Source organism: Macrobrachium nipponense, chromosome 37 (genome assembly GCF_015104395.2).
Source record: "Macrobrachium nipponense isolate FS-2020 chromosome 37, ASM1510439v2, whole genome shotgun sequence".
Taxonomy (NCBI): Eukaryota; Metazoa; Arthropoda; class Malacostraca; order Decapoda; family Palaemonidae; genus Macrobrachium; species Macrobrachium nipponense.
Genome location: NC_061097.1, coordinates 45,078,790 through 45,102,361, shown reverse-complemented (window position 1 = coordinate 45,102,361; position 23,572 = coordinate 45,078,790). Strand labels below are relative to the sequence as shown.

Sequence of the window (23,572 nt, the reverse complement as noted above, 5' to 3'; positions counted from 1 at the left end):
GAACGAGACAGAGAGAGACCTTCGGAGATGTTGGAGGTAGTTTCGGAAGAGGAGACGAAAGAACATGTTGGAGGTAGTTTCGGAAGAGGAGACGAAAGAACAAGTTCCTCCTTCCGACTATAAGACTCTTATGCTTCTGTTTCAAGAGCTTTTTGAAATGGATTTCAAGCCCGCAGCACCTCGTTCTCCCCTGTCTCAGTTCCTTTGTGGAAGAACCCAGAATAAGACTGCCTTTACTAAGATGGTTCTTTCTATTTCGGCCAAGAAAGCGCTTGCGAAGATGAACGACTGGATGAGAGAAAAAAAGGAGCGAGGCAAAACTGCTTTCGTTTTTCCTCCTGCAAGATTGGCTTCGAAATCCGTTTGGTACGAGACTGGGGAAGTTCTGGGCCTGGGAGTACCTGCCTCCTCTCAGGCAGACTTCTCCAGTATCGTCGATGCCAATCGTAGACACGCCTTAACAGCAGCGAATGTGATGTGGTCGATGCAAGAGTTCGATCATTTACTGAAGGGCGTGTTTAGAGTGTTTGAGGCCCTGAACTTTCTAGACTGGTCTCTGAGTGCTCTCGCCAAGAAAGTGGAAAAGAAGGATTCAACAGACATTTCTAACCTTCTGAGTGTGATGTCTTGTATGGACAAGGCTTTACGTGATGGAACTAATGAAGTGGCAGCGATTTTCACGGCAGGGATCGTGAAGAAAAGGTCCCTTCTCTGCTCCTTTACAGCTAAAGGGGTCACACAGGTACAAAGAGCAGAGCTTTTGTTTGCCCCCTTTGCGAAATTTCTTTTTCCACAGGAGATTATTAGAGATATTGCCACTTCACTGACTCAGAAAACCACACAGGACCTAATATCGGAGGCAGCCAGTGGGGTTTTGCCTTCTTCGTTTGCGACCAAGAGAGCGAGAGAGGAGAAGCAACCACAACAGTTTTTTCGAGGAAAACAGCCCCGAGGGACGTCGGGAACTTCTTGAAAGCCCTCCAGAAAAGGTGGCAAGCTTCCTTCCAAAAGGAGGCCATGATCAGACAGTCCTTCAGACACAAATAGGAGCCAGGCTTTCTTTGTTTTGGGAAGCCTGGAGGGACAGAGGGGCGGACAACTGGTCCTTTCAGATACTAAGGAAGGGCTACAAGATCCCTTTTTACGCCAAACCTCCCATAGTTTTAGATCCCCTCGACTTAACAGCGAATTACAAGGACGGCAGCAAGAGATTCGCGTTAAAAGAATAAGTAGAGCTTATGCTCTTAAAAAAGGCAATAGAACCTGTTTCACCCCAAGAGAATCCGGGGTTCTACAATCGACTGTTTTTGGTACCCAAGAGCTCGGGAGGATGGAGACCCGTTCTGGACGTCAGTGCCCTAAACGCCTTCGTCGTGAAGACGAAATTCACGATGGAGACAACGCAATCAGTGCTATTGGCGATGAGACCGGGAGATTGGATGGTCTCATTAGACCTACAGGATGCTTATTTTCATGTCCCCATCCACCCGAGCTCTCGGAAGTACCTCAGGTTCTTATTCGAAGGAAGAGTATTTCAGCTCAGGGCTCTTTGCTTCGGGCTCAGCACAGCGCCACAAATATTCACAGCTATTATGGCGAATGTAGCCAAATGGCTACATGAAGGGGGGATCCGCATTTCTCTTTATCTGGACGATTGGCATCCCAGGGCCAACTCCAAGAAACAGTGTCTGGAGGATATGAAAATAACCCTGAACCTAGTACGGGAACTAGGGCTAGTGGTGAACCTGGAAAAGTCTCACCTGGAGCCCTCTTGCTCGATCATTTATTTGGGAGTTCTGATGAACTCTCAGGATTTTCGGGCTTCTCCCTCCCAGGAGAGACAAGACCGATGCCTGAATCGGGTGCAGGAATTCCTGGGGAGACAACAATGTTCGGCGAGGAAATGGATGAGTCTTTTGGGGACCATTTCCTCGATCGAACAGTTCGTCTCACTGGGAAGACTGCACCTCAGACCTCTACAATTTTACCTCAACAGAAATTGGAAAAGGAAGGAACAATGGCTTTCAGACACCTTCCCAATTTCAGCACAGTCAAGGAAGACTTGATGTGGTGGCTGGATCCAGCGAAGCTGGGAGAAGGAGTTTCACTTCAACAATTGAACCCACAGCTAATACTGTTCTCAGACGCATCAGACCTAGGCTGGGGAGCGACTCTGGGGAACAGGGAAATTTCGGGAAGATGGAGCGAAACCGAAAGAAATTGGCATATCAACAAGAAAGAGCTGATGGCAGCTTTTCTAGCTCTTCAGGCATTCGAGGAATGTGTGGCAGGCAAAGTAGTGGAAATAAGCATGGACAACGTGACTGCTCTAGCGTATGTCAGGAAACAAGGAGGCACCCACTCCTTTTCTCTGAACGAGACAGCCAAGAATCTGTTGCTATGGGCAAAGGACAAAAATATCGTCCTCCAAACAAGATTTGTACAAGGAGAATTAAATGTCAGAGCGGACCTCTTGAGCCGGAAAAATCAGGTCCTGCCTACAGAATGGACTCTCAAATTAGAGGTATGCGAAATGCTATGGAGGTTATGGGGGCAACCTTCCATAGACTTGTTTGCAACCAACAAGACAAGGAGGATGCAGACGTTCTGCTCACCGGTGCCGGATCCACAAGCGGTAGCAGTAGACGTGTTCCTCATGAACTGGGAAGGACTGGATCTGTACGCCTTCCCTCCCTTCAAAGTGATACACAAAGTATTAAAGAAGTTCGCGCAGTCCGAAGGAACCAGAATGACCCTGATATCCCCGTACTGGCCGACGCGAGACTGGTTCGCAGAGATGTTGCAGTGACTAGTGGAAGTTCCAAGAACCCTTCCATTGCTTCCAGATCTGCTCAGACAGCCCCACTTCAAACGGTATCACAGGAATACCCGCGCTCTTCAGCTAACTGCCTTTCGACTGTCGAAAAGCTCCTTAGAGCTAGAGGCTTTTCGCGAGAGGCAGCTAAAGCTATTGCCAGATCAAGAAGGGCTTCGACCATCAACGTCTGCCAGTCGAAGTGGGAGATATTTAGAAACTGGTGTAAGGAGAAGAAGGTGTCCTTGTCCAACACATCTGTGAGCCAGATCGCAGACTTCCTTCTTCACTTAAAACTTAAAGTAGGTCTAGCCACTACTACAATTAAGGGATACAGGAGCATGCTGGCGTCAGTCTTTAGACATAGAGGACTGGACTTGTCTAGGAATCAAGATCTTCACGACTTAATTAGAACTTTTGATACTACGAAACACAAGAGTGAACAACTACCAGGATGGAATCTGGACGTAGTACTAAGGTTTTTAATGTCTAACAAGTTTGAGCCGATCCAGGAGAGCTCGTTCAGGAATTTAACCAGGAAGACTCTTCTAGTCGCTCTTGCTACTGCAAGGAGAGTAAGCGAGATTCAAGCTATGGACAAAAGAGTAGGAAATAGTAGATCTAAAGCGGTTTGTTCAACCACTTTAGGTTTCTTAGCCAAGAATGAAACCCCATCCAATCCTTGGCCTAGGTCTTTTATGATTCCCAGCCTTGGAGATTTTGCAAGTCAGGAACGTGAAAGGACTCTTTGTCCGGTAAGAGCATTACAGTGTTATCTGCACAGGTGCAAGGACGTTAGAGAGACTTTTGACAACTTATGGTGTTCCGTTAAAGATCCCAAAAGGCCTATGTCAAAGAACGCCTTAGCCTTCTTTATTAGAAGTGTGATTCAAGAAGCTCACACGGAGTGCAATGAAACGCTTTACAAGGCTTTAAAGGTAAAGGCCCATGAAGTGCGAGCAGTCGCGACGTCAATGGCGTTTAGAAAGAATCAGTCCCTTAAAGCCATTTTAGACGCGACATACTGGAGGAGCAGCTCCGTATTTTCTTCTTTTTATCTGAAACAAATAGAAACGGTATATGAAGACTGCAGAACCCTTGGACCGTTCGTAGCCACTGGCTTGGTGTTGGGTGAAGGAGTTGATACCTCTAATCCTACATGCTAGACCCTTGATGTTATTTTTATGGTTGTCTGTTGAAGGTTAGGGGAAACCTTCAACAGTCTAGTGTATATGTGTGTTTTTTCAATCTCTTGTATGCAAGGATTGGATGGTTAGGTGGTCTTTGCCTGTTTTAGCCCATGTCAAGGGCATAGGTGGTTTTGTCGCATAGAGGTCACGTCCCGTCGACAAACCCCTTTGAGCTCATCAGCTGCACAGGTCACATCCCTTAGCTGGAGCTCCTAAGGAGAGCAGACTAAAGAGGCAGTACTCGTCAAGTCAGCTTCCTTAGCAGGTAAGAATCTTTAGTTACCTATCAAGTAGTTACCTTACAACGATGTTGCTGTCTCTGATCCTCCTCCAAAGGTGTCAATCAGCTATGTATATAACTGCCAGGTCAGTTACATATTTAAAAATGATATTTTTATTTTTAAGATAAATTTTTAAATATACTTACCTGGCAGTTATATACAATTAGAAACCCACCCACCTCCCCTCAAGAGACTAGAGGGCGAGAAAATCTGGGGTTTCCAGGTAACTATCTAGAGGGCGTACAGGTAACGATCACCTGACTGATGGTCGGCGATTGCCGCGAGTTTCAAAAAGTCTGTCGTGACGTCATGACGTCAGAGAATATAGCTATGTATATAACTGCCAGGTAAGTGTATTTAAAAATTTATTTTAAAAATAAAAATATCATGTTAAACAACATAACTGAAGAAGTTACCTGGAAAAATGAAGTTATTGAGTGAAGTGAAAGTACACCATGTTATTTGTTACTGGAAATTTTGTACGATTAGAAGATACGGGAGGACAAGTGCACACACAAATTTCTGCAAGAATTATACAAAAAATTATTTAAGCAAGATTATAATAGAAGTAGCTGCCAACAAATATGATGAAAAAAACAGATAATTTATGATAAAAATCACAGATAAAGAAAACAGTTAAGCTAAAAAAACACTATAAAATAACAAGACAAATAAAAAAAATATTGACCGAAAGACATCTCATAAATCAACAAAAAAAAACTTTTCATGCCTATTTTAAAGCAACTTATATGAAAACTAATGAGGAAAAAATACCTGGTACTAGTACATACGTACACTGATTTGCATGCGCATGTTGAAAGCACCCACAGAACTAAGTTTGCAATTCCAGTAGCCATTAGAAGAATGGAAAATCCAGCAGGTTGCCTGAAATGCAGGTGGGCAAATTGAAAGGGAGAAGGTTTATGAAGAGAAACTTATAATGCTTCATGCAAAAGTCTGACATTTTCATCTAGTTTCATCTCGCAAGGAATAATGATGATGTTCCGAGTCTCAGTCATGAAAATGTGCACTGAGATTACTATAATACTACCGTTAGGTTCCTGGTGTATTGATACTGTACTACTGGCATTTAAAAGCTTCGCATGTTTGTCATACTTGGGTGAATACATACTTAAGAGTCCTATTCTAAATATTTACGTTGTTTGACTGTGTTATTTAAACTTCAGTTGTCTGTTTTGAGAGCCAGGAAAAATAGAAGTGGGAAGTGAATACCAAAACCTCAAGTAGTACTGTAGAAAGGAAGAAATAGTCTCTGTACTGTATACTCACAAGAGTATCATTGATTTCTGTGAAGTGAATATGGGAATACAAAGCCTAATTATTGGTCTTATGATCAACTTATTCTTTAGAAGTAATAATCAATGTTATTGCAAGAGGCCCATAAGGAGTACGTATTGTGTTTCATTAGCTAAATTGAAGGTCAGGCAGATGGACGCACAGTGACAACAGATATGCTATATAATAAATGTATTGTACACAGGAAAAACCTGCAAGATAAGAGCAAGGTAATATCACACAGGAAAAGAATGGATTGTCACCATGATTAAAATATACAAAGAAAAAATATAATTTTTTACGGGTATAAATGTTCGAAGATAGTGCATAAACAAGAGCACAAAAGATGAAAAATATATGATAGTTATAAGAAAACTGGAGCTTACTCAGCAAATTTAGCTTTTTTACTGGTTAGGTAGGAGAATCCCAGCTTTTTTAACTGGTTAGGTAACAGAATCCCTCCACCATTTTTATCAAATTAGATTACAAATATAAAATTTATATACTAAATGTCGTCTTCCTGGGAACATCCTCCCACAAAATTCAGAGGATGTAGAAATGACAGGCGAGTGACATTTTTCTCAAGCAATGGATGCAGATAAGATTAAAAAAATAATAATAATAATAATAAAATGAAAAAAAAAGCAAAAATCTAATTTTACGGAAAATACAACAAAGTATTTTAGAATTCTGGTACTTTTTTATAGTTAAGCTGTTATAGTTATTTTACCGTTCAAAAGTTGAGCAATGATTATTATCAATACTAATGTTAAGATTTTTTATTTTATCTTTACTTTTTTCATCATCTAATATGCATACAATGAGAAAATATGAATTACGTGAATCATATGGATAAAATAAAAAAAAATATACAATACTGCAGTATATATACAGTGAACTCCCCATACCAACGTTCTCAAGATTGCAGACTCACCATGGATCATATCTACCCATTATTCATGGAAAATTTGACCAGTTGCAGTATTTTTCACTAAAAAATATTCAACAGATAGACTGAGACAGAGAAATAAATGAAAATAACATACAGTTTAAAATAAAATGAAGGTTAGAACCAGCCAAAACTTGTTATAAGAACCAAAACACAACCCACCCACTCCTGACTGATAACGATCCAAAAATAAATGCTCTAGTGAAACACGTGAATTTTCTTGAATTGCTTATCATCTCCTTATGTCAGGGGACACAGCTGGAGATTCCCACAATGTGGACGACAGATGCACTACAAAAGAGGCATACCAAGTGACACACACTTGTGCTGCTACTGGCGAGGAACTGATTGGAACCATGAGGACACTCCTGCTTGTATCACAGGCTTTGCTTCTGCTTAGTCTGACTGCAGGTTAGGAAATTAACTTTGTACTGCATGACATCTTATCACTTAATTCTTCCTTTCTTGGTGGCTCTGATTTTCCTTTACAAAATCATCTCCAAGGTTTCATTTCTTTTACTTTTGCAGGTGCTCAGAGCCAGCAATGCACTTGCATCACCATAACGAGTGAAGGAAGTGGCACTTACACGGCTAAGTTTTCCGCAGCAGCCTCAACCTCATTCACTGGACTTACTGTTGAGCTTAAATTTGATAATGCAGTCGATTACCTTGAGGTAAATTCACTTGAGTGACACTTCGATTGTTCCTAAATGCACTTACCTCACATCAAATCTCATTCTAACCAGACACAGTTTGAATGTGATTTCGAAGCACAACATATTGAAGAAAAGTGCTAGCAGTTGCTTGTCTTACACTTCATTTTCAATTCACTTCACTTCTACTGTCGAGAGCTGGCCTTTGCAGCAGAAAATGCTTACCTGATTGCTTGCCTGAATTTGGGAGATATCTGATACCATTATTTCTTTCCTTGAACATCTGACAAAACACTTCCCTTTTTTTCTATCCCTGTCTTCCCTAAATATGTAGAAACTTTCCATCCACTATGCTTAACAGGCTCATTTGTAACAGTGCTATGAGAGACATTTTCTTTTCATTCTTCTTCTTCATGTAGTTTGACAGTGGAGCTACAGAGAAGGTGGACAACTACAACTTTAAGCTGCAGTCTCCAGGGTGGGAAGCTGAACCAGGATGGCTGGTGGAATTCACTATCACACCTCATTTTCAAGGCAGCAAACCCATTGCGGATGGGGCACTCATGAATGGAGAAGATGTTTGTGGTAGGTTTATTAATCCTTATTTCGATAGATTTAGTATTCAAAGGCCAGAATCCATCCTATAAGCATTCCCAGAAATGTTGCCTTGGATTGTAATGAAAAGTCTTGACTGCTATTTCTTTTTGGATACAGTAGTAAAAGAGGAATTTAGTATCTGATGATTTTTCTTGCTCTCATGATAAATTTGTTTCAAAAACGAATGGAAACTCAGATACACAAAGCTATGAGATTCAATAATCTTTTCACGACCAAAGGATTTCTTTCTTCCAAGGAATCCTGCACTGAACTTTTATTTTATTCCATATACTTTCAAGGAATGCTAATCCTTTAGCCAACAATTTTAATTGTCTACTTATGCCCTTCCAACTGTTTCATAAAAAACACTAGATCCATACATATTCTCAGATAAAAATAAAATAAAGGTGAGGAGAGGGTTAAAATGAATTTGGTCCCCAGTTCTGCAATATTTATAGCTATAAAAAAACTCAGAACTTCCTGTTGCTGTACAAATCTAGCTTCATATTTCATGTCCAATTTTTATACTCAGGATACTGAAACATACAACAGCTATGATCTTGCTTCTGTACCTGCAAGAACTCACGTAATTCTTGTTGGTTTACGTGTGAAAAAAGAAATACCTGGTGACTCCTTTATCATGAACTGACATCATTTGCTCCCTACAGACCCTCAAAGATGGTGATACATACATTCCTCAGCTGAAATGAAAAACAGAGAACTGAAATTTTAAGTTACTTATTGCAAACTTCAAGTAAAATAAATAATATGAGTAGGTCAAAACATGGTCCGACAGTGAATGAAGTGGACAAAAATATAAGTTGAGTTTAATAAGGTAATATGATGAAATATATAAGATGGATACTACAAAAAACTTTAACTTTACAGCAAATACATAACCAGAATAAATTCTTTGCTCATTTCAAAGTATTAAGCCAGAACTATTGGAGAGAAAAAAAAAAAAAGGACATCCCAAGACATGCTTCACATTTTCCAAATTTCAGTAACGTACAAAACACCAACTACAATTACTACTTTTTCATTTTTTCCTAATTATCATTTAGTTGAGTAAGCTTCAAGAGTCGTACACTCCATCAAAGAATTCCTCTACTTTTCGCAGGTGGTGCAGGCCCCAATGACTGCCCATCAACTGGTATGGGTCCTTATGACTATAAACAGGTAAGAGCCCTTGTCTCTCTTGCAGTTGCTTGAGAGGTGGGTCTAACATTTCCACTGAGGTTAATTCTTACTCCCATTCCACTCAAATTCATCATTACTGTCTTCTTTACTACCCCTCCCTCTTAGTTGCCTGCAATAATGATAGATACAGTTACTTTCTCAGTTGACAACATCTGTCAATGACAAAGGTTGCCAAACTTGACTGAGGCAAGACTTTCACTTAAAGGGATTGTCTGAACAATCTTAGATTTTGTGATTCATGAAATAAAAACAAGAACCAACAAAATTTCTTATAAACTAGCTCCTACTCTTAGGCGACATGTAGTATAGCCTCTATTATTTCTTTTTACTCATTTCTGTACATAGTACTGGTATTCACATGCACATATAACTACAGTCCGCTTACTGATCCGTTGTATTTTGTCCATATTTTAATCTTCTGTTAGCTTTATTTTCCTCTGTTTTTACATTAGGACATTTTATCCTATCGGAATGCTTTATCAACCTCAGGGGTTCTAAGTCTTCTTCCATCATGATGATGACAATTAATATTTTCCTCTAGGCGCTGTGTATGTCTTACCTGTTTTACGAAGCTCAGCGATCTGGGCCACTTCCTGGAGACCAAAGGGTGACCTGGAGGAAGGACTCCGCCTTGGGAGATGGTTCAGATGTCGGACATGACCTTACCGGAGGATACTATGACGGTAAGGCTACCACACTTTAAAGTCTTCTGATTATTTGATATTTGAGGATTAAATTCCACCAGTAGTACACCTGCTTGCCACTGTATAATTGTACTGTTATAAATATCAACAGCGTCATTCATAAAATCCTCTTTTGGTGTCTTCCATCAGCTGGTGATTTCGTGAAGTTCGGCTTCCCAATGGCCTTCACAGCCACATTCCTTGCCTGGGGTTTGATTGACTTTTATGATGGGCAGAAGGCTGCTGGTAAGGAATTACTATCTATTACTGGGCACGCAAGCTTTTGTTGTTACAGACTATACTAGCTCCATGATAAAATTACAAAGTGATTTTCATAGTTGAATGTTTCAAATGTTTCATTTCTCAAAACATATTTATTTATTGTTATTAAGACTGATCTTGTTTTTGGGAGTATTTTGTGACATTTAGGGTCAATCTTCTGTCCTATCTCTGAACTCAGCTTGGAAGAGAATACAAAATAAGACATTTTCTCTATAGGTATTTTAAAGGTCCAGAACTACCCAGGCCAACCAGATATAATTATGAAGCAAATATTTCACAGTTGTTACAATTTCTATAGAATTTCTGATGCATTTCTATCTCAGGGCAACTGGAGTATGGTCGAGCTGCTGTCAAATGGGCAACAGACTACTTCCTTAAAGCACACACCAATCACTTTGAACTGTATGGCCAGGTAGAGTAATTCTAAATGTGTCTGTTGGCATTACTAATTGGTAACAGTTTCCTTTATCAGACTTCTGTGAATAGTCAATAGGAATCTTAAATTCAAAAAATACAATGTAGTAACATTAAAGAAAACCTCTCACTGACAAAACAACATATAATCCTTGAAAATTAAAAAAAGTGTATACAAAAATCACCTCTCTCTCCTCCATGAATGTTAAAACAGAACAAGCCCTTTTCCTGATTTTTTGTCAACACTAAAGAGAGAACCTTTTGATCTCAGTGAATAGCATGGAGAAAAAGTACTGTGCAATCTCTGACCACCAGAGGAGGAACTTTCCTCTCTTTCCTCTGAAAAATCAAAGGCAATGTGCTCTCCAGTCTCTTCTGTTTCTGGCATACATAATTATTTTTTCACTCTTGTTAATAGTAAAAAAAAAAGCTCCCCAATCTTTCCAAAAAACAGTTAAAAGGAGAATAGGTCTTTCTTCTTCTTAGTGCGAGATAAAAATATCGAAGTACTCTGCAATATTTACTGCACATAGTAACATAAACAGTGTTTTACAAATTCATCTGGAAATAGTACAAAGGAAAAGTGTTCACAAAACTCTTACGGACATAGTCAGGGGAAAGCTACTTCCAAGACTTATCTGTAATTTCGGTGAAAACAGTTTACCAATCTCTATTTGACAAGTCAGGAAAATGGACTTCAACTGCAAGGCAGAAACAGCTCTGATTAAAATATGATGTGGTTCCTTGCTACGTGTCAGAATTGCCTAATTCTACAAGGTATGTAACTCTCCTTTCTACATATATTCAGGTTGGTGATGGTTATGCTGATCACGCTTATTGGGGGAGACCAGAGGAGATGACAATGTCCAGACCATCATTTAAAATCACCTCCAGTGCCCCAGGTCAGTTGTTCCTGTTATATCTGGCCATGTGTAAGTCACCATCAAATGAAGTTTTGATCATTTGTTCCCCTTTAAAGGGAGTTCATAGCTACAAGAAGAATACAGTGTATCCTGGTTAAGGTAAGAGGAGGGGGCCGTAACTGGCTCCCCACCAAAGTCTGTCAAGTATAAAAAATGACAAATCATAGAAAAAATAAAACTAACACAACAAAATCTACAGTCAAGGGAAAAGCTACACTATACATCTATGACCAAACACTGACAACAATGTATTACCAATGATTTAAAAATATCCTCAAAAGACTTTTACCTGATAAAATTTTGGCCACCTCACCCCTACCCTCCCCTGAACTGAAATCCCAGCTACACTAATGAACAAGTTTCAGCTACTTTGTAAGTTTCAACTGTTATGCCCCTAAATACAGTGGGATGATAACAGTCACCACGAGCCCTTATGCTGCAGATTTAGTCAATTTGGAGTATGTAGCCATATGATTATTTAAATATCTTTAAGTAAGAGGTCATATTCAAAATGGCTAAGGAAAGTAAAAGCCAATTTACAGATAAATGATAAATGGATAAAAATAAATTACTATTCAAGAAAAAATCAGTGTATACACCTGATTAACTGATGGGAAACATAACAGATGTTTGAGGTTGAACCAGTTCTGGTAATCTGTCCTTCATAGTGTAATCTATCTTATCATCAGAGTCGTGTATAATCTTCTATTGTATCCTCAATTCACAAAGGCTAAATCTGTCAAGACTGCCTCAGAGCTCCTGCAGGGAATGAAAAAATTCCATATTTTTACTAATGTCCTTTAGATACATAGACCCAGAAAAGAAAATTGTAATAACTTTCAAATAACTTTTAATTGCTTAAAGGTGACCATGATATATAAGCGCAAATAAAAATTATACTCACTGAAAACCTGGAAGGCTGTACCCTCCAAATGTCACCTCGTCCAGAAAAAGGAAAAGGTGTAGGGTAGGAAAATACAAACCGTTTTTATTTGCTGTTTCCCTCAAACTATTTGCTGATAACATGTTTATGACATCTGGCTTCTTTTGGTGGTCACATCGCATCAGACCTTCAGCCAGTATGTTTCAGACAAAAGGGTTATCATGACATACATTAATATCATTTCAATGCATCCCAAAAGCTGTCACTTTATATGTAAGTTATGTACATTTACATCTTACTTAAGCTTTCAGTCCTATGTCAAAAGGTATGTAGTATCTGGATTTTAGACTACCTTGAATATTGTTTTTGCTTATTGTTGTGATAATAAATCACATGGACATTCTAATTTTTTCTCTCTTTAGACATAACATGCAACTCCCTTCCTCCCTCTGTAATTTCCAAACAACAGCTTGGGATATACTAAAAAGTTACAAGTTTGACATTAAGAAGGCATCTTCTCAGTCATTCTACAATCTAACAGAGTGATCTATCAACAGGATCAGACTTAGCTGGTGAAACAGCAGCTGCTCTGGCTGCAGCATCAATTGTTTTTAAGGTAAGAAGAGATTGACAATAATCACCTTCAATGTGATGTGAAAACTTAAGCAAAGTACTGGTAAAGAACTGTTACTTTATAAATCCAGAATATGTTTACGTAATACACAAAAATACTCGGTACTTTGTCTTCCATATATTTTCCCTGTGGTTTTTCAAAACTATCAGAGAAAGAACTTAAATGAAAATTCACTTTTTCCAAAACAAGGACGTCGATTCTGGTTATTCAAGCAAGTGCCTGGAAGCAGCGAAGGACCTGTACGACTTTGCAGACCAGTACCGCCAGACCTACGATACTTCCATTCCTCAGGCTGCAGATTTTTATAAGCAAGTATCATTGTTCTCATTTATTATTTCTAACTTTAAAATGAAAACTATCTATGCATAACTCATAATACGGACTACAACTCTACAAAAAATGCATATAATTCTAAAGCTCACAGGGATGTATCCTATTATTTGCAACCTAACAGCAAAGACCATATTGATATGTTACAGAACAAGTGACATTCACTAAAGAATGACTCCACATCAGTACACAAGCATCGAAATAAACTGGGTAAACAGAATAGAACGGTCTAGTAAAAACAAAAGTAGAACAGTCTGATAAAAATAAAGAGCACACAAGTTCCCATAGAGAATGAATACAACTCAAGATGGGGCCTTGTGCCTAATTGTGTCAGAAACCTCCCTTGGTAAGATCAGTACTAATGCAACTTTCCTCTGAATTCCTGAGTGATGATGACCAGAAATAAATACAGTAAGACACAGACCATTGTTCCTAATGCACTGACTAGTGCTGGACAAAAAATACAATAGTGTAATCTATAGATATTCCAAAAAAAAAATACATCCTGGTGGGAGAAATGAGCCATAAATTTAGCTGGTTAGCTCCTTCTGAGTAAAGTCTTTATGAGATAAAAATGAGTGTAATTAGTAGCGAATTACCAAATGCATTAGAAGTTGTTTGTTGTTCATTTGATGTTTCTTTTTGCATAAAAAAGTTGAATTTTCCATTTGAGTCTTCTAAAGAAGAAATTACTTAAGATACACTTTACACCTGCAATTACCAACAGGTCATGGAGTGGTTACGGTGACGAGTTGTGCTGGTCAGCACTTTGGTTGTTCAGAGCTACTGGGGAAAGCAGGTACCTCCAGAAAGCTCGAGGACACTGGGACGAGTTTTCCCTTCAGTATGGCGCTCAAGGATTTAACTGGGATGATAAAAAAGCCGGTGTTTATGTGAGTACTATTCCATGTTTTTCTGGTGTAGAGATAATCATCATCACTCATCATTAGTCTTTTTAAGTCTGCTCTTCCTTTATGGAGATAAGAAGTCTAATGAGCTCCAGTACAGTACATTATTTACAACTTGCTACATTACAACAGCTACTGCATATACAACAACATTTCCAAGCTGGGCACATTAAAGGCAGGCCATTCTTACAAGCACGGTTCTATTTTTCTCACTGGTCATTATTTAGTCATTCCATGCTTTCTCATCAACAGTTAATACCTACATTAATTCTGTACACAAATTTATTTTTAGATACAGTTCATTTTTGCAAAGAAATTTATTGCTTTTTGTGCAAATATGTTAAAAAAAATAATTATAAACTACACATACTTTCAATGCATACACATTGTACATTCAATAGGATTCACTAACCCAAAGAAAAAATAATACAGTAATACATAACTGTATACTACTAAAACTACTATACTGTAGTAAAAAGAAGAATCACCTGTTCCCTGCACAATAATTTTGTAATAATTAGCATATTAACATAACCTGTCCTAAGTTATGAATTTCAACTCCTTGCAGGCTCTCTACACAATGATGGATTCAGATTCCTTGTTCCGTGACACCTTCAGTCAGTTCTTGAGTTGGCTGAGGAATGATGCCAAGTACACCCCTGGCGGACTGATCTACATCGACCAGTGGGGTACTAACCGTCACGCAGCGAATGTTGCCTTCCTCGGCCTTCTGGTAAGAAACCACTTGCGTTTCTAGAAACATTAATCCACGGGTTACGAGTGACTGCTCAATGAGTCCTGACCATAAAACAATCAAGGAATATAAGATTTATTGATCAGTCTTCACTTTGTAGCATTTTGTATGAAAGAAAAATATTCTTACTTCACAGAAAAATAGCAATAATGGGGTCTTTGATGTTTCTGAATCATATAATAGTAGTAGAAAGGATTTGTGGTTTTTTGTGGTTATTGCTGACTCTATCCAAGTTATGACCACTTTTTACATTTTTTCGATAATTTACTCATTAATTGCACACTAATTCGAACTAACTACAACGCTGGGATTACAAAAACTCGTCCTTAATCTACAACACTGGGATTACAAAACCTTAAGTATACACTATCAAAAACTATATATATTTGCTAAAAAATTAATCTTACATTTAAAATTAGTGATAAACATTTAAAATTTGTTAGAGATATCACAGATATCTCTTACAAAGATAAACTCTATGTCAATCACATTTGCATAAACTAACAGTATGAAAGTGAAGCATTCATTCAGTTATAAGTGAAGATGAAAATTAAAAAAAAAAACCAGTGATGAATGTTCAAACTTGAGACATATAACAAAGTAAATAACTATTCATCTGTTAAAAACTGTCACTTTAGATTACAGTATTCATGAAGAGGAAAAGGGAAACGAAAATAAAATATGGAACTTGTAGCTTTACCAGATTTCCACCAGAAACAATTAAGCTTTTGGTTACCATAACAAAAATGTTTTCCTAACCAACAAGTAACGTGTAGAGTACTGTGTCAAAAGAAAAACTATTTTTTTTCTTTTCTGTGTCCAGGGAGCTAAATTGGGTATTGATGCTGATGCAAACAGAGCATTTGGAGAGAACCAAATAAACTACATTCTAGGTTCCAATGGGCGTTCGTTCGTTGTAGGATTTGGCAACAACCCACCACAAAGACCACACCATCGCTCCAGGTAAAGTACTGTACAAAGCTTGGTTACATATTCACACACAATCTCCAAATTCAGATTAAGAAGTCAAATACATAATGGTGAGGAGCCACGTGCAATATTATTAAGTTAAAAGGATAAGGTCAGCATATCACATCAACATAATTTACAGTACTGTACAACAAATGCTCACACAGACACACACAGCAACCACAACAAAATGCACAGTTGCCCACAAAGTAACAGTTTTTCAATAGTTTTATATCTGAATACACCATAATATATTGGCACCTTAAAAAATGGAACATAGTTTTCACTTTTACCTTTCCTACGCTCAAAAACTTCACACTGTACTTTGGTAAAATAACTGTCAAATAGAATTACATAAGTCCTACTGATTTGGTAAGGGATCTTCTCAAGATGGAAATGGGGAGAATAAGGAATTCTTGAGTAAAATAAAGAATAGGGTGCTATTGTAGGATATGCAGCACTTCCATGATTCACACCAAAACTCCTCTTCAGTAAACACTGACTGTATTATTAAATAAACAAGTATAAAAGTTGCTGTCTTAAATCAGGGTGTTCTCATTGCTTGTGACAAGGGCTCAAGTACTACACTGAGGGATACTGTATTGGGGAAGTCTGCTGCATATGAAATACAACATTTGAACTCATTAATAAGAATTGCATGATGCTTTAAATAACACTTAAAACTAGACAATGTTGCATATTTGCTAAAATATGAAAATAAATAAGAGCAATTTTCTTTTTACAGCTCATGTCCTGATATGCCCCAGACTTGCGATTATAGTGCGTTTGATAATCCTGGTCCTAATCCTCAAGTCCTTTACGGTGCCGTTGTTGGAGGACCAGATGAGGTATGACCTGAATTTTTTGCCCTTTGCATGTCTTTGATAGCATTGTACCACGTAACAACTCTAAGTAGCAAAATTATTTCATTTACAATAAAATTTTTCCAAATAGGTACAGATTTTCATAAATTTTCTCAAATTTCATGCTGTGCATAGACTTTTAAATAAAGCCTATGAAAATATGCAAATATTTTAACAGCAGGTGAAAGTTTTTGAGACAGTAATACAGGAGAAAATGACTAAAATATAAATATCAGATAGATAACAAGACAAGTGTGCTTTCAAAGTCATAACAACCAACCAACACCTTATATGTATTTGAGTGACTTCTACATTAATTAACCTTTTCATTCATTAGTGCTAAACTACAAACTAACCAATTTTCCTCTTTTAATTTAGCTTGTAACACTGTATACTCTATGTACTATAGATAAAATACCTCTTCAAGCACTCAATAACAATATAACCGAAAACATTCCCATGTCTTAGAATTCCCATGAACTCTTTACACAGAGTAATACTGTTAGATTTACTACCTGATGACAGCATATCATTCAATCTTAGTACTTCTGAAGTCCTGAAATAACTCTGACAATAAAAAAAATGACAGTTTCATGTCTCTGTTCTCTACTTGACCTAATTGTGGCATTGTGCTTCCTCTCCAGAATGATGGTTATAATGATGACCGTGGCGATTACGTTCACAATGAAGTTGCCTGTGACTATAATGCTGGTTTCACGGCAGCTCTTGGTGCCATGATAGAAAACCACTAGAGGAATTAGTAAGTGAAATATGTTTTATGGTTAAACTGCAGTTTCTAGTTTTGTGTAACATTTTAAAAGCTGTACTCTTAAACTGAATGAATGAGGAATGCCTCCAACATGCTAAGAAATAATGCCACCTATTTGCACAGAGGACCATTAAATTACACCTTGTTATTTTAACACATTTATTTTTCAGCTAACTTCCACAAGATCCATTGGAACAGTCTTCTCTACAGATTTGGCGGGTGATGGCATGGTAGAATGACCAGGCAGCAACAGCTGAGGCTGTTTTGCGTTTCCTGCAACAGTAACTCCATCGGTGCTGGAAACAGTGAGGAACATCTGAAGAACACCCATCAGCGACGCATGTTCACGAGTTAGTTCCATTTCAATGTAGATCTGTGTAAACAAAAAAGCCTTTCAACTCTACTGCCTGCATGCACTGTTCCAAAAAAAGAAAGCTATCCAGGAGATGGTTCTTTGTGCAATTCTAACTTCTGTATTTTGAAACTAAATTACATAACTACTGCCAAAGACACATTTTTCACTCTCACTAAAACCTTACTGGTACAAACTACAATACCACAATAAGTATACTGTACAGTAATCTATACCTCACATCAAACTAATTTCCATATACTTTTGAAGGGCTGGAGCAAAACTTCTCCAAGATCCAGTCATTAATCCCCTTCCTCATCATGTGTATTTGGGGAACAAGACAGCAACATGTATGAGTTTAGGAGAATAACTCAGCATGAATAGTGTGAAAAAGTTTGTACAGGGAGAAAGCTGAAATTGAATATTAGCATGAATGATGATTATAATGTTAAAAATATGGCAAGAAGGTCGAGCATGGGTGGTACATCTGCAGTACTTGACTCACTACGGTCTTTTGAGTCAAGTATTTTAAATGATGGAAGACTGAAAGATCAGGTGGACAAGGATACCTGCCAGAATTCTACAAAGCTCCATGAAACATAATGACCAAGGAGGAGAATATTGGAAAGTATGAAGGGGTTATAGCTAACTATTCTAGAAAGAAGTGTAGCATGGGTGATGAATGCAAAGTAAAAAAAGGATGGAAAAAACTTCTGATGAGAAATGCCTACACAGAGTCTGTGGAGTAAAGATAATATGAAGTGTAGATATACAATAAAAGCATGGCAAAATTTATATGAGAGAAGAAACAATATTTGATTTAATCATATAGCAAGAAAGAAGGTAAAATTGAAGAAAAACATAACATTTGAAAATACACAGAAAAGGAGTCCAAGGAAATTTTGAGTTAATGGAGTAGCATTAGCATTTAGAACAGACGGCACTTAATAAACAGGAACTGTGAAAACAGTACAATTCAGAGGTGAATGCTATAGTACATATACAGAGATCTAACTTGGTTAATAATCCTTCTGTGTTGCTGTGCAAGAGAATAAAATGGCTGCTAATGTAGAAATCTTTGAGACCAGAGGTCTTATCCTTAACTTATCAGATGATATACAATAATACATATATAAGCATTACTATACTCAATTTTAAAAGCAAATTCTGAACCCATACCAGCTAAATAACAACGGCTACTGTATTATACAACAAACGTCAGTGTAAACAACTACAGTCCAAGTACTTAATAATCAATACTAAACTAAATAACAAATACAGTAATTATAAGACAGACAGGGTCACAAGGTAAAATTGTTTGCAGCACTTCCCTTTGCACCCTTAAGTTCAAATTTTGCTCTGAGTGCCTATTCTGCTAGTAAGAATTTTTGAAAAAAGAACATGAGGAAGAAGAACAACCTATTCCTTTAGCCCCTTCTCTGACTATCCCTAGTAATTTCATGATTAACAACCATGTGTTCTTACAATCATGAGAACACTTGTTCACACTTATAAAATATTTCTACATTTCTATCTTCCGAATTTCACTCGTTCTTTGATGAATTCCCATTTTCTACATAAGAAGCATTTAGTATGTATTTTTGTCAATAGATGGCAGTGTGCACCATTTACTTGTTAACTTCCAATGTCAGACGTTGCTACTCCGAAATTCTCTCCAAATTCATCTCTTTCAAAGCACTGAAAAGTACTCAATTTTTAATGTTGAGTGAACTATATTTTTCTCTTTTTTTTTTACTTCTCTAACATCCAAAGTAATCCTGAATAACACTGCATGATTTAGAAATACAGTAAAAATGGTATAATCTATGACCCTTGAGATAACTTTGGAACGCAAATATCAACAAAAATGATGCACTGTACATATTAAAAACCAACTTACAAGCATTTCTAAGTTGTGTAGAGTGGCTGTAGTTACCCGTATTCTTGACTGTCCAGCATAATGGACTTAATTTTTTAGGCCTACCTTTTAAAGGCTAGGATGACAAAATCAGTGCCTGCAGCAATAAAACAAATCTTGAATGTGTAAATCACACTCGACCATTTGAAACAATTTGTTAAAAAACAGGCAAAAAACTTACAACTTACCTCACTCCTTAAGTTCCTGAAATGCTTCACTAGAGCAGGGCTGTTATCCAACTCATCTTCATATACATCTGCAATGAACATAAAAAAAATTACATTCCAGCATTAAATGAAACTTGATGAAAAGACGTATCTGTATTTCTGAAGTATCTGCTTTGCTGTAAGTTCTGATAAAATACCCATTCAAAAATCATATATTTACTCATTAAAATTCTTTATTATAAATTTAAGTTACCTACAAACAATTTTCAACATTTCTCGAGATACACATAATGTACTTATTTTCATGTTCCACATTCTACTGTTATTACCGGTAAGCATTTACAAAAAAACTAAAAATTGATACAATCTGCCAAAAGGGTACTATATATGGTCTCAGGTTGTATCATAAGTATGCTTTTCCCAGTTACACAGATTATTAGTTAAGTAAAAGAAAGTTACTTTTCTACTACTGACTTAATCCAGTCTCCACAGGCAGAAACTATATTACAAATAATGAACTTGACACTACAGGAACCATTAGATAAGTCTATTTTTAAACATCAAGTGAGTTTCTCCACAAACCCTGAGATTTAACAGATGAATGACAAGAACCTCCAGTGTCATCTAGTGTAAAAGAGATGGAGTATAAATGATGTCTCCCCTAAGGAATGCCATCCAACATCAAGCTTCTTCATGATAGAGAGTAATCAGATTCATATTCACTGCTGTGTGTGGTTCAGCAACAAGAGCTGAGTCCCATTTGGGCAAGAAGAGGTAACTAGGAACAGAAAAACTGGGAGAAAGCCAATCTGGTTTAAAACAATTACAGAGGTCTAAGTTATGAGAGTAAGATCTAGGTAGTAGGTCTCTGATGAACCTGACTGAGAGTGTAAGGGTGACAAGCATGTAGGAATCCTCCTTTCTCTTCATTTAAATGCTATAGAGACAATGTTAGGATTTTCAACCCAGGTGCTTGTTATGAAAACCATACTAGACATGACTTCCCTTAGTTAACTTACCAATGAGTGAGTGTGTGACATCCATCAATGTCTGCTTGTATAAGGGGTGACGAATGTTTTTCTTTATAAATTCCATCAGACGAGTCAACTCCTTGGCGTCCCTTCCAGCAACAGCTGTTTTTAAGCCTCTACGCCTGTGAGAAATATCAAATCCCGCCGGGAACATTACAGATAGTGGAATACTTCATAAGAAAACTTAAAATCTTAAACAAATTGAAGTAAAAAAAAATTTCTATTACAGCCACAGCATTAAAGTGTCATAAACCTCAAAAAATAAAAAACAAAGAACTATTATCTAAGTCACATTGTAACATCACATTTATCACCTAAAAATTACATAAATAGTTTCCTCTGACTAAAATAATGATAATTACTGACACCTTCTCAAAATGTAGTATAACTGATTGTTACATTACACTTACTTTATCAGTTCACGAAGAACATTCACAGTGATGTGGGGCTTTGCTCTGCAGACATAAGGCACAAGAACTGCATCCAGCGCCTTGCTGTACTGAAACTTCCGAAGATGGACATCATATTTAGCCAGAGCTGCCATTTCTTCTGGATTAACCACCTGCAATTTTAAAATAAACTCATCAAGATCATTGTGCCTTAAGTGTAAAAAAAAAAATTTCCTTTTAAGAGATTTTTTTAAAAATATACGAAATGAGAAATGCTATAATTCTGCTCTTCTCCTTTCCTGGTACAGTAATTCTTCTCTTAATAAAATAATCAACAATAATGCTAAATCATCGTAACAAATCTCAGCTGCAAACTTGCCTGGGCTCTATGTATGCTAGACACAGTTCCTTCCTTTTCTTTAGTAGCACAGTGATAAATGTTTATTTGGCCTGTGTAATAATAATCAACATTGTTATTTGAAACCATACAATTATGCTGCTACAATGGATTTCAGTTGCTGTCACATTAAATTTTAATGGCATTTAATTCTATGACCAAGCGGCAGTTACCTTCAGCACAGATCTTATTTTCAGAAACAAGAACCACCACACTGACCGCATGAATATGATATGTAAAGGCCAACCAAATAATGTTATAACACAAGTATTACTTCTGTTACAAGTACAATGACCAGAACACAAATTTTTCTAACTGTACAAAACATTGCTTGTTGAAAGAGAAAGTTTCAACAATTATCGACATAGCGAAAAAATGACTCACATGATCGCCAACCCTCATCCTGGTGTCCTCAATATAAATATTTTTAGCCTTCTTTGATGTGTCCTTCCCAGGGAGAGGCTTCTGTGCAGTTTCTGTTCGTCGATGCTGGAAGGATATCAGTCCAGATCCACTAGATATCATTCCAACAACAAGCGTTGAGTCCTTAGGCTGCAGTTCAAGGGAGAAACATTAAAATTTTTTATTTTCAAAGTAAAACGCAAATTAAATACAGGCAGTACTCAGGGGTTCCATTCACAGCGGCGCACTGTAACCTGAAAACACTTAAACTGGAACATCATATAAAAATAATAATGGGGATAAATGGCACTTACAGTGCCACAAAAACGGGTTATGGCACCATAAAATCAGGTTAACAGTGCTGTAAAGTCGGAACCCCATATCCCGGGGACTGCCGAAAACTACCCAATAGTAATTCCCTACACTTAAAACTATCAATGCCAAATAAAAAACACGAAAGAAAGTGCTCAGGACTACTCTCTAGGGTCAGAAAGTGCTGTGGTGTTACAGAAAGACATAAAAAGGGTGTGAAGAGGAAAGATGCCTTAGATGGCATAAAAACTGTATGCATACCATGATAAAAAATTCCCAGTGGATACATTCACTCATTCTACAGTATTTAATAGCACCTAATGATATAAACAACCAAACATCTCTTTTAAAACAGCAACAATCAACGTGGCAACTTACAGCTACTCCCATACACAAAACTGGCGCAGGAAAGTCAAGACTGTGCACAACAGTGTAGGTACTGACATCGTAGATCTTTACGTGACTGTCCAGTGACCCTGAGAGCAATCGTTTCTTGTCCGAGGCAAATGCTAAACTTGTAATGGTTTTGTGATGCTGAGACAACTTTGAGAGGAGTTTTCCACCAACTGCATCCCACACTCTCACCTCATTACCCCCTAAAATACAAAACAAAATGAAATGTCATACAAAATTTGCAAGTTAATGACAAGGACAAATTGTGCAATTATCCAAACTGGTAAAACTCCAGGATAAAAATTCAGTGTTAAAATTTTTGCCAAACTTATGGATTTTTATGGTTCTTGTAATTGCTGGCTGTTTGATGAGACAACGGGATGACTTATGCAGTTCATCCAGAAAATTTATTCTTAAATTAGACAAATGGGACGAGGTAAAGTTAAAGAAAGAGTGTACTAGTTATTTCACAGTAAAATTGAATCAACTGTTTCAGTACTAGCAAACAAATGCTGATATTTTTTTAGGGCATGTATTATTCCTTGGACCCTTTCCGCTGAAAACATGAGAAAATTTGAATTATACCTGCTCTATTAATTACAAAATGACAGTGTCAAATTTAATAACTTCTTGACAAGGAGTAGCAGATGATCGACAGCTCAAGCTGTTCCTACTTAAAAACATTAGCTACATCATTATTTATCATCAGAGAACATGGTAGCTTATCATTAGGTAAATCCCTGTTTCAGCCTTTTCCTACAGGATGAAATTGTTTACTTCACAGAAAATTGGTAAGAACAAGATGACTGACATTTTCT

At 37.4% G+C, this 23,572-nt stretch overlaps 3 protein-coding genes across 3 annotated transcripts in view; 2 read left to right on the top strand and 1 right to left on the bottom strand.

The window, feature by feature from the left end:
* Positions 1-22,957, bottom strand: part of LOC135209204 (U3 small nucleolar RNA-associated protein 15 homolog) — a gene marked incomplete at its 5' end in the record, with an annotated part of 49,979 nt that extends 27,022 nt beyond the window's left edge. Inside the window, 8 exon segments of the mRNA XM_064241887.1 lie at positions 4,703-4,808; positions 5,082-5,171; positions 8,354-8,482; positions 19,852-19,919; positions 20,850-20,983; positions 21,272-21,423; positions 22,032-22,199; positions 22,740-22,957. Of these exon segments, the coding sequence (XP_064097957.1) occupies positions 8,444-8,482; positions 19,852-19,919; positions 20,850-20,983; positions 21,272-21,423; positions 22,032-22,199; positions 22,740-22,957 (779 nt within the window).
* Positions 2,200-3,981, top strand: LOC135209366 (uncharacterized). The gene has a single exon (XM_064242063.1). It carries the CDS (start codon positions 2,200-2,202, stop codon positions 3,979-3,981), a length of 1,782 nt encoding a protein of 593 aa, XP_064098133.1.
* Positions 6,759-17,903, top strand: LOC135209202 (endoglucanase E-4-like). The gene is made up of 16 exons (XM_064241885.1): positions 6,759-6,942; positions 7,060-7,205; positions 7,604-7,769; positions 8,902-8,960; positions 9,523-9,664; positions 9,815-9,910; positions 10,270-10,358; positions 11,169-11,262; positions 12,724-12,782; positions 12,990-13,108; positions 13,858-14,023; positions 14,607-14,771; positions 15,616-15,755; positions 16,507-16,609; positions 17,269-17,384; positions 17,564-17,903. Exons 1-15 carry the CDS (start codon positions 6,774-6,776, stop codon positions 17,374-17,376), a joined length of 1,821 nt encoding a protein of 606 aa, XP_064097955.1. The 5' UTR covers positions 6,759-6,773; the 3' UTR covers positions 17,377-17,384; positions 17,564-17,903.
* Positions 22,958-23,572: the final 615 nt, after the last annotated feature.